Source organism: Zingiber officinale, chromosome 4B (genome assembly GCF_018446385.1).
Source record: "Zingiber officinale cultivar Zhangliang chromosome 4B, Zo_v1.1, whole genome shotgun sequence".
Taxonomy (NCBI): Eukaryota; Viridiplantae; Streptophyta; class Magnoliopsida; order Zingiberales; family Zingiberaceae; genus Zingiber; species Zingiber officinale.
Genome location: NC_055993.1, coordinates 133144774 through 133157001, shown reverse-complemented (window position 1 = coordinate 133157001; position 12228 = coordinate 133144774). Strand labels below are relative to the sequence as shown.

At 30.9% G+C, this 12228-nt stretch overlaps 1 protein-coding gene across 1 annotated transcript; it reads left to right on the top strand.

The window, feature by feature from the left end:
* The first annotated feature begins 9333 nt into the window (after nucleotides 1-9333).
* On the top strand, nucleotides 9334-11179 carry LOC121977992 (UPF0481 protein At3g47200-like). The gene is made up of 2 exons (XM_042530388.1): nucleotides 9334-9459; nucleotides 9585-11179. The coding sequence occupies exon 2, from the start codon at nucleotides 9606-9608 to the stop codon at nucleotides 11034-11036; it is 1431 nt and encodes a 476-aa protein (XP_042386322.1). The 5' UTR covers nucleotides 9334-9459; nucleotides 9585-9605; the 3' UTR covers nucleotides 11037-11179.
* Nucleotides 11180-12228: the final 1049 nt, after the last annotated feature.

Genomic DNA, 12228 nt, shown 5'->3' with positions numbered 1-12228 from the left:
AGGAATTTATCATTTTCTATCTTAACAATTGCCTTGTTGCATCTAATATTGTTAAAAATTTAAATTCTATATATTTTGTTTTTATTCTATCAAGCCTAAACTTTTTACCTCCAATGCAACATTTACTCTTTCACGTGTCTCATCAACTAAAATAATATTTTCTATAAATAATATGCATCATGATAATGTGTATTGGATGTGTCGAGTATTTATGATTAGTGTAAAAAGATATAGACCTTGATATAACTTCATCTTCATAGGAAATGCGTTGGTTAATTCGTTTGAAGCCTTCACTCTTGTCATTATTTTCTCATACATATTCTTAATTATTTTAATATACGTTACGCTAATATCTTTTTTTTGTAGACTTCTCTACATAATTTTCCTCGGGATTCTTTTATAAGCCTTTTCTAGGTAGACAAATACCATGTGTATTTTTTTTAGATACTTGTCAATTAGTTGTCTAAGAAGATGTATAACTTCTATTATTGACTTTTCAAGTATGAATTTAAACTAATTTTTTATCAATGTGGTCTCTTTAGTATTTTTTCTATCATTCTTTTTTAAATATGATTCATTAGTTTAATGTTCTTATAATTCGTATAATTTTGTATATCTCCTTTGTTTTAATACAATGAGATAAAGTCTTATTCTTATATATATATATATATATATATATGTAAATATAATATCAAGTTGAATAATGTCATAAGTGATTCAATACCCTGCGTACTTCCATATCTCTATCGTACTATCATATGGTCCAACCATTTTTTCATTTTACATTCCATTCAAAGCTTGCTTACTTTTGTAGTTTTAATTTTCTAATAAAAATTTAAATTTATATACTCCACTTGACTTGTTTAAATTATCTAAGTTATGTTAGTTGCTTAAAGTTTTATTAAAAAGTTTACGAAAATGTCTTTTTTTATCGTTCTTTAATTTCCTCATCATTCACTAGTACTCTATTACATTCCATTCAAAGTTTGTTTTCTTTTGAAGTTTGAATTCTCAGAAAAATTTAAATTTCTATACTCCACTTTGACCTACTTTAATTACTTAAGTTGATTACTTAAATGTTCATTAAAAAAGTTGATAAAATGCCTCTTTCATCGCTCTTTAATTTCCTTATCATGCATACTCTATTAAATTCATCTTTAATGTATCTTATTTGGGTAATATCTTTTGTTTCCTTTCTCTTGATTTAACTATTTTATAGATATCATTTTCTCCTCTTTTTTTTTATCCAATTGTCAATTTAAGCATTCAAAAGTTTTAATTTTGACTTCACTCGCAACTTTCTTGGCTATTACTTTTTAAATTTTTTTAGTTCTTACAAATGTATAATAACTTATAGGCTATTTATTTCTTTGTCACTCTCTTTTACTTTTTTTTTTCCCCACCACCAAGATTTTTTACTTGTTGAAGCTCGTCTTTTTGTTTTATCAAGTATGCTCTTAGCAATCATTTTCAAATTTAATGTCATAGTATCCATGTCATATTCATGGTGCCATTTATTTCTCCTAATAGTTATTCTCCTGCTCTCCTTAAATACATTTTGTTTTCCTTCCTTTAACTTCCATCACTTAATTATAGAAGAAATATAAGTTTTTTTTCTATTTATTCTATGCTTGAGGTGCATATCTAACACTATTAACTTATATTGGGTAGTTAAGTTTGTTTTGTGGATAATCTTATAATCTTTACTAATCTTTCTATCTAACTATAAGAAAATTAATTTGTGACTTACTGTTCTTACTTATGAACGTAATCAAGTGGGTTTTTTAAAACGCATTAGCTATTATAAGTTTATATGCTATCGTAAAATCTAATATAATTTTTCTTTCATTTTTTTAACAAAATCATAGCCCTCGTGTATTCGATTATAATTCTCATTTCTTACTCTTACATGTCTATTTAGATCTATTAAAAGTATTTCGTTTGGCGGAAATTTTTAAGCTCTCATTTAGGTCTTTTCAAAATTTATATTTGGTGGTGCATATATGCTAAATAATTGCCCCTCGGGCATACTAAGTTGGTTACCACATGATAGTTTTGCATAAATGAGCAAGAGTCGATTTCCGACTAAGTCGAGGAAAATATCCTCCTATGTGGTGACCTGCTCTGTTTCTTGATTTATCTTTGTATAAATGGCTGTGAGGCTAGTTGTGTGAGGCGCCCGAGTCATTGTATGACCTTTTGCAGAAAATATATACTAATTAATTAATATTTTCTTTCACAACTACTATCTTAACAGTTATAATTATCTTATTTTCTAACTACTCCTATTTCTTCATTCTTTAACAAATTATTTACAATAATACCTATTCTATTTCTTGTTTTACTCCTTTTTATCATAATTTAAAATCTAAGTTTTTTTAATCATTTTTGTCTTTTCTTCTATTTATTTTTTCTCTTGTAAGCATAAAATACTAATTCTTTTTTCAATCATCATATCTACCATCTTTATTAGTTTACTGATGAGCGTTTCTATATTTCATGTTCCAAATCTAAGAGTAGTATTTCTATAAAGTTTGCTCTTGTTAAAATTATGATATGAGAACTCTTGCATATTTAATGCTACATCTAAGTTCTCATGACGATATAGTGATTCTGGTTTGCAAGTGGACCTTACAACACATTTCTTTTAGGAAACAACATAGTATTATCACAATAATTTGATGAATCTGTTTATAGGATTTTGCTTATAATTGACGTTGGTTGGCAACTTAATGCAACTATCAACCTTTTTTTTATCCGGGCTTGGGATTGACATTTGCAATTTTAAACTTTGGTTAAAAATCAAAAGGGCATCCCACTTTTGGATGAAACATCAAATGGACGCTCCTTTAGTAGCCAAAATACCCTTATTTGTCCAAATTATTTATTTCTATACTATGTTTAGAATGTGGTCAAAAGACTATTGTAGAGGTAGCAATTACTTTCTAGCTCATTTTTTACTATTCTAGTGGGTTTTATGGGCCATGTTGGTTTGTTTTGTAATTTGAAATTTTGTTTAATTCAGGTCTTCACCCTCAATTGATAAAAAACACACACGTGTAGTAACTATCAAATACCTGCTATACATAAGATTCTTGATTTATTTTGTAATTTGAAATCTTATTTTAAAAAATAACATATGGTGAAAAGACGTTGTAGCAGTTATTTGCTAACCGCTACATAATGGATCATGTTTAGATAATGTACATTTTACCCGTAGTGAGTCTTATCGGTCCTCTTTGTTTGTTTTGCAAATTGAAATCTTATTTTATTCATATTTTCACCCGCAATTGATAAAAAATAACACATGGTTAAATGACTCTTGTAGTAATTACTTGCTACCGCTACCAGTTGAAGTAGCTACTTGCTACTCGATGCATCATGTTTAAAGACAGTTCATTTTACTTTTAGTGGAATATATGAGGGTCCCCTTGGTTTCTTTTGGAATTTGAAATATTGTTTTATCCGGTCTTCACTCTCAATGGATAAAAATTAAGACTTCGTGGGGTGCCATAGTTTTTACTCTAAACTCTAAAATCCGGTTCAAAAACAAATAATTTGGACCGGCCAAGGAATTCAGATTACTTTGGACTGCTTGGTGGGGTCCTTTTGACATTTTTTTTATAAAAAGGGTGCCCATTTAATGTTTCGTCAAAAGTGGAGTGTCATTTTGATTTTTGCCCTCAAACTTTTATAGTACAAAAGAAATAATTTTTTTTCATTATTTCTAAATGTAATATGAGTGATTTATTGATGCTGTGTAGTTAATTGATTTCAATTGCGAATGTTGATAACCCATATCTAGCCTCCAGTTTCTTATATTGTTGCTACTTGCATGTCCTAGAACTAATTGTGTCAAATTAGCTTGCCTCGAATAGATATTTAAACCTCTATTCTTTTTTATTTTTATTTGTTTTGTGTTCATGATCCAATGGCTAGCAATATATACATGCCCTATTTATTATTTCCATGCATTGTATCAGTCCATCAATTAATATCTGACAAAGCAAACAATAGAACACTCATTATGGGACATCTTTTGAAATATATATAAATATTTAAATAAGAGACTAATTAGATAGCTTAATCAAATGTTCCTAAGAGAGCTAGATGTGCAACTACCATCAGCATACACGCCATAGTCTGGCAAGATAGTTTAAAAACGTGACATTGAAGACACAAATAAGCATTTGTTATTTTGCTAATGGGGATTGTAATTTGCTATTAATCTATTCTCACTCAGACTCGGAGTTAATGAAAATCAATTTTGCCTTGAATTTAACTCAGCCACATGTCTACCTTGAGTTTCCTAGATATCATATACTCTTGTTTCCAGCTGTAACTTATCTCTAAGCTCTAAGGGAATCTAACTCAAACAAATCTTGTATTTCATACCTTGACTAGTTTGCATATTTTAGACCTCTGTACTGGAACACTGTTTATATCGTTAAATAAAATAATTTCTTAACTGCTTTTAGTCATATTGATTTCTCTAATTTATAATCATGCTGATGTGTTAATCCACCCGTAATTATTAACATTATCAATTACATTATCTTTATTGTAATGGAGTTCTTAGAGGATTAGACAATTTTTTTATTTAATTTATGACATAATATCAACAATAGATATTAGACATTGAAAATAAGTATTGTTCTATAATTTTTATTTTAGGTAATTCTCATTGGAAAATTTTCTTTAGATTATGTGCCATTATAAGTCTGATAATTTCAAATTTGTCACATGTTTTATGATCCTAAATTAGATATAAAAGTTATTGTATTCAGTTCATACTATCTTTGTTCTATTATTTTAATTATAATATTTTCAGCTTGTTTTACATTTTTTTTTTTGCAGTTGAGTATGGTTAAAGAAAATTTTAGGTATTCAGATTTGTTAGAGATTCCTAAAATTCTAGATGCTACATACAAGCTGTATGCTACAGTGGAGTAAGATCATTTGCTTCGTGTTCAAAAATTGGAGAAGAAAATAAAAAAGTTTAAAAAATTGATAGCTGAACAAAATTGTAAATTGGAGGCTGTTGATAAAGAACTTAAAGCCGTTGATAAAGAGCTTAAAAAACTCGAGGAAAAAAAGTCTTCAAGGAAAAAGCGTGTAAAAAAGTCGGGAAGGAACAAAGTGGGACAAACAATCTATGGAAGATTATGAATTTGATTTTGAAGATTTCTTAAATTGATCTTGTCACAAGATTACATTTGGGGAAATTACAAATTTTTTGAATTGTTTGGCTTTTATTTTCATTTTTTAAATGGTGATTGTATTTAAATTGAAAAGGCTTTTCAACTGTCTTTTGTTTTGATTTTCCTGAGTTTATTCCTTGGGTTCTTTTGAAAAACTAATCACTTTGCATATTGAATTGTATAATTGCCTACAGCACATCTTACAAAAACGATTAAACAGAAAGTATCCCTTCTCAGATTGATTGAGATTCTTTTAGTGCAACTTTCCTACTATTTTTTCTTTTTCAAAGTAAGTCATGGGCAGTGCTTAACATAGCATGCGACAGACTGGGTCAGACTTGTCCCAACATCATTTTCTAATATGGATCGATTAGGCTCGTGAAGTTGATCTATTTTGGCATGTCTAATTCTTACTTTCACAATAAATATATATTATGATTAACATATCTATGAAGTAGTATAAAGCATTTTCCCTCAAAATGTTTGGACGAAACACCTAAAGCATCCAAATTATTCATATTTAACTCCCATTGATTTTAGAAATTTTTAAGGAAACCCATCGTAACCTCAGATAACCAATTTGAACAACTTAAGCCCAAGCTGTTCTGGCCAAAAACATCTTGATGGGTAAAAAGTTTTTTACATTGATCATCCAAGTCTATTGATGAATTTATTAAAATATACTAAACTCGCAAGTGACCTTAGACGACCACTTTAAAAAAAAAAAAAAGCCTACCAAGGTAATTTAGGCAAACATCTTGATGTCCAAAACTGTTTAAATTGGTCATTTTTGATAGTAAATGGATTGTTTGAAGTATATTCGACTCACTAATAACCTAAGACGATTGGTGCAATCAACTCCTTATCAAGGTTGACCATGACTAGGATTTTGATAAGTTAGAGATGTTGTATTGTCTGTTTCTCAAGATACATCGGCGGATCACGATCATCACTAAATATTGGTGGATCATGATGAACTGCGAATATATTGGACAATCTTAGCTTGTTACCGGAGATATTGAGAAAATATTCTGAATTTACAAAACTTAAATTCAGATTTTTCTGCTGAGAGAGCTGAGCGGATGATCTCAAATTGTTAACGAAGGTATTTCTGCCAAATGCTACTGAGTCACTGATTATTGATTTCGAGTGCCGAACTAGCTGATTGCTCGAATAGAGAAGAAGTCACAGAATCATCTGAGTGGATGTCGTATTAGAGGAAAAAAACTATCGAGTAATTCTCTTTCAGTCGGTAAGAGAAAAAGCCGAATACTTCTCTCAGTCGGAAAGTAGAGTCGTCTGAATCAATCTATCAACTAGGTTTTGACTCAAAAATTAATTGTTGGACAAAAGGACACGGTAAAACTTTAATCGACTCCATCAAATAAAAAAGAGTGCATCCCAAGAGTCTTCACATAGAACTTGCTTTGGCGTGAGAAAGTAGCAATCCATAAATAAGTAATTGGTCAATCAAGTAGTTTTGAATCAAAATTATTTGATGGACAAGAGGACATATTAAAACTTTATCTTTCCATCAAGTGCCAGAACGCATATGCTTTAATGTAAATAATAATGGGCATCTCAATAGTCTTCGCATAGCTTGGTGTGCTGAGAAAGTAGCCATCCATAAAACAATTTCATCAATCATAAAACTTTGATCTGTTTCATCAAATAAAAAATGTCAGAATGAACATGCTTTGATGTAAATAATAGTCATCTAAAAAGTCTCCGCACCTTGCATTAAGTTATTTAGTTGTTTTGAATCAAAATTATTACTAAAACTTTGATGGTTCCATCAGATTAAAAGGTAAAGAAATGTTTTTTTCAAATAATAAAAATCAAGTTTTTTTTTTAATTTTTTTTTATTAAAAAGTTTATATATTTATTTAACTCTCTTCTAATAGTATTGAGTATTATTCGTATCATTATCTCACGTCTAAATTTTTCATTAATAGTTTAAATTCATCGGACCACGTATTATAATAGTTATGAAATATATTATAATAGCTAAAGTTTCATAACTATTATAATTATAATGTGAATGGTAGAAAAATATGATTTAATATATATTATAATATGAATATTTTTAAATGGATTTAGTATATATTATAGTAATTATAAAATTATAATTATTACAATCAGTTATAACCGTTACCAATGCATCCACTCATAATTTAGATGAAGATAATAATATGACTGAATAATTATAAATGATTGAAACGTGAGATATTTTTTTTATAAAAATTTAAAATGAAACGTATTGTAAGACAATAAATGCCAGATCGGACTTGAAAAATAAGACAATAGAGGTCAGGTCAGGCGTACTTCCACGTTGCTGCTAGCATACTTGTTGCTGTTCCTGTCAGGAAAAATAAATGCCTGATTAATTGGTTGAGGATGTTAGGTAACTCTTTACGGATAAATTTTGATTGATTAAAATTTAAGAGAGTATATTTTGTAATTATTTTTTGGTTGATTTAATTGTTTCTATTTTGTGTTGCTGATTTTTATTAAAACTAAATTGTGTCAGTTGGATATAAAAATACTAAAATAATTATATCTTTTTACGAAATAATTCTATGATGTATAAAATTAAAATTGCATTTTAAAAAAGTTGAATTATATAATATAAAAGATTAATATTTCTAAAATTCATTATCTTTGTAAATATGTTAAATCATGTCACTCTATTTATGTATTTAGGTTATATTATGCCAAATATTTAAAATATTTTTTAATTTGTAACATAAAGTTTTATGTCAATTAACTATGATTTTCTTATGTTATATCATACAAGTTGTTTTGATTTGTGTTTTTGTTTACTCTTCATTCTCAAATAATCACAAGATAGGTTTTTAATACTAATGGGAGAATCATGATAATTTTTCAAAACTAAATTATTAGTGATAGAATACAAAATATTTCTTTTCTATGTTATAACATATCATTGAGTTCTTTTTATATTATAACATAGGAGTGTGTTTTGATTTTTAAGATGTCTATTCTTGAATCTCAAATAATCACAAGGTAATATTTTTAATGTTGAAGAAAAATAGATGATGATATCTATTATGCCCTTACAAATCCAATTAGAAATGACTAACTTTGAGTTTGTTTATTGATAATTAAAATATATTTTTGTTAGGATTTCAACTTTGTAATATGACCAAAACATATTATATTTTTCTTCTGATCTCGTGTGTATGTTCTGATAATTATTGCCGTAAACAGCTTTCACACATAACAGAACAAAACTTCTAGAATAAGATATCGGTAAATTAGAGAAAAATCTTCAATGATAATCATAACTTTGTATGTAATCCTCATGCCCAAAAAACTTTGTTTCCATTCCCTGCATGTAAAGTATTACTTGTTTCAACCCCCTCATGCAAATATTGATACCTAAATTGCCCCTCAGATTTTTTAGGTACAAAAAGTCCAAAATTGAGTACAAAAAGTTTGAAAAAGAGTACAATTTTTCTTAAAGTCAGTACTTTATATTAAAAATCGAGTATATTTTCTATCAAAATTGTCCTTCTTATTTTTTAGGTATAAAAAATCTAAAAATAAGTATAATTCCTGTTAAATTCAGCAATTTACACTATAATCCAGTACTCTATACTAGGATCGAGTATATTTTCTATCGAAATTAACCCATATTTTTTAGGTACAAAAAGTTAAAAATTGAGTACAAAAAGTCCGAAAATGAGTACAATTCTTCTTAAAGTTAGTACTTTATATTAAAAATCGAGTATATTTTCTATTAAATTCAGCACATTAAATTAAAATCGAGTATACTTTGAGGTGAAAAAAGAATCGTACTCAATTTGATAGAAAATATACTAGATTCTAATTTAATATACTGAATTTAAGAGGATTTATACTGATTTTTAGACTTTTTGTACCTAAAAATATCATGGGCAATTAGGTAAATATGTTTGATTGGGGAGTGAAATTTTTTTTTTTCATGGACGGAGACTGCATGTAAAGTTATATTTACCAATGGGGAGTGCATGTAAATTTTCCCATAAGATATTAGACATTTTTTTAATTAAAATATGATTTTGTAGCCTATTATATTTTTATATTATAAGATTTTTGTTATATCAGTTTCAATCAACAGTCTTCGCCTGTATAGGACCTTGCTTGCGTGAGAAAGTAGCAATCCATAAGCAAGCTTGAGATTGTTCCGTGGAAAGAATTGGGCAGCTGCTGAAAGACAGATAGAGCTACTTTAGCCTAGCGAAAGCTTTCTAAGGTTAGTTTTTTACTTGATTGTTTTCTCAGTCTCTTGATCCATTTTCCTTCCTTTCCTTTGTGCTATTTCCTTCCTCTGTTTGATCGCTGCATTTATAACTATTTGAATCATTGTAAATTCTAAAGGGCAAATCCTTTGGAATCAAGATGAATAACACAGAAGTTGAGAGGCTGGAAATGGACTGGGTAATCTCATTGGAGAATAGGCTGTCAGACACAAATTTGTGGGACAGAAAAAGAGGGGCAACAATATACAGAGTCCCGGATATCATGAAAAAGGTCGACCCTCAAGCATATGAGCCATCGCTCGTCTCGCTCGGCCCCTACCACCACGACAAACCTCATCTACAGGCCATGAATCAGCTCAAATGGAAGTACCTCAAGGCTGTCCTCCATCTGAACTGTGATATGGTCTTGAAGGACTATCTGGATCTGATCAAGGGTCTGGAAACGCAAGCACGCGGTGCCTATTCGGAGGAAGTGAACATGAGCAGCAACAGTTTTGTGGAAATGATGTTGCTAGACGGATGCTTTGTGATGCTTACAATAACGGGGTGGATCGACCCGATGGAGATTTCAGAAGAGAGTACCTTGTGGACTCGTTTTAATGCACTACAAGATATCTTCATTCTCGAAAACCAGCTTCCGTTCTTTCTTCTTGAAACTTTGTTCCTATCTGCATTTCCTCAGTACGACCGTGATTTCTTTAGAAGTCTAACATTCATGTTCATCCGAAAATATTTCTTCAGTAACATTGAATTTACCTCCGACAATGAGACTATTCACCACATAATTCATCTTTTTCTTTCTTGCATTGATCCGACAACAAACAATGGCAATGACAATGGCAAGGGCAATGACAACCAGTCCTCCACATTTGGCTTCCTCTGCAACTCTAAACTAGTTGAAACAGTATGCGTCTCGTTGCCATCAAAGCTGCGCTCCTCTTTGTTATCGCAGGTGAACAAGAAACGCACTGGTCGAGATGCTAACCCCGAGGAGGATCTCCCTGTCCCTGACTTACCATGGATTCCCAATGCTACAGTATGCAATGAAGCTAGAATTCACTTCAAAAGAAAACAGAAAGCCAAGAGTTTCCTGGACATTACATTTCATAAAGGCAAGTTGGAGATTCCCCAAATTCACATATACTACCCCACCAACTCGCTCTTGAGAAATCTTATCGCGTACGAGCAATGTTCAACTGATTCCAAGTTCCGTGTCACATCCTATGCGGTGTTTATGGACTACCTCATAGATACGGCAGCAGATGTCGAATTGCTTCAACAACATGAAATCATTATTAGCGATTTAGGGGACAGCCAAGAAATTGCCACTCTATTTAGCAAACTTAACACGAATCTATGCTATAACTCAGAAGATTTCTACATTGCGGACGTCATCTTTGCCATGAAGAAGCACCACGACACTAGATGCAACAAATGGCGCGCAAGGTTGAATCGCGACTACTTTAGTAGTCCTTGGGCAGCTATCTCATTATTTGGTGTTCTTGCCCTATTTGTTCTCACTGTGATACAAACCACGTATACTGTTCTGAGCTATTATCCGTCGCACTAGCTTCCTCACTTAAAAGTAGAACAAGGGAATGTTTGTTGTTGTTGTTTATAAACTAATTTTTGTTGCTTATGATGTATCATATGCATGTGTACGACGAGATGTCATGTGTTCTTTTCATGCTGTCTGATGTGTATAAACGGTAAGTGCACGAAGTGTCATCAAGCTATAAAAATATATTGATGCCATAATAACTGATAGTTAAGTGCTAGTTTACTTAATAAATTCAATTATCTAAACTAATCACGAGGAAGAGGTTGTTCTAGAACTAGAGATCTTAGTAAGAATAGTAGAGTTCAGTGAGAGAAGATTTGAATGAGAAGAGAGAGGAGTGTGATATGAGGGTATTTGATTTGGAAAAGTAATTTTAGGATTTCAATTTTACCATAATGATTGTAAACATCCAATTTATATTTGGTTTCCTATCTTCAATGATTGTTTATGTAGGTAGACTATCCTAGGGTATCCGATGTGGACTTTTGAAACTATGTACATCTGCGTATCCATTCTAATTCATCGTCAACTTTCAGAGCGGCAAAGCTAAGGGATTACTTTCCTAAGGAGATCCCTATTACATGATCCCATAACCCCCGAGTTGCCTTCTTCTACTATGTGGCGACTAATTGAAATTTATCCATTAAGATTTATGATAGTCTATCACTCCTTGTGGCATACCAATCTACTGTCATAGCCGACTCTTCATTTTTTTATGGATCAGAGGATTGTGTTTTCCCTTCGGTTCATCCTCAAATCCTCGTGAAATATGAATCTCATGCTTTTGGCATCGAGATTGTATGTACACAGTAGATCCGGATCACAAACACACATATATATCATTGAATAAGAAGCAATCAAACTCAATAGACTCAAAAGAAATAGTGTTTACATATCATAGGGTCAATCCCTAATCCTAGAATCAAGAGTCTACTTCATATAAACGGAGTTACAAACAGAGATTATCATTCCAACAGTTGCAATCAAGACAAAATTCAGAAAAAAGAGAAGGGAAGCTTAGTCTTGATGCATGAGATCATCTTCGAATGCTCCTTGATCTAAATTGTGGACGTGAGGGCATCAAATCCCCTTGTGATTAGGGTTGTAAACAAGTCGAGCCGAGCCGAGTTTTGGGGTGTTCAAGCTTGTTTGATAAGATAACCGAGCCGAGCCGAGCCGAGCTTAAAATGAACCAAGCTTT

Excerpts from the sequence above, each read along its gene's own strand:
- LOC121977992 (XM_042530388.1), top strand. The coding sequence starts at position 9,606 with ATGAATAACACAGAAGTTGAGAGGCTGGAAATGGACTGGGTAATCTCA.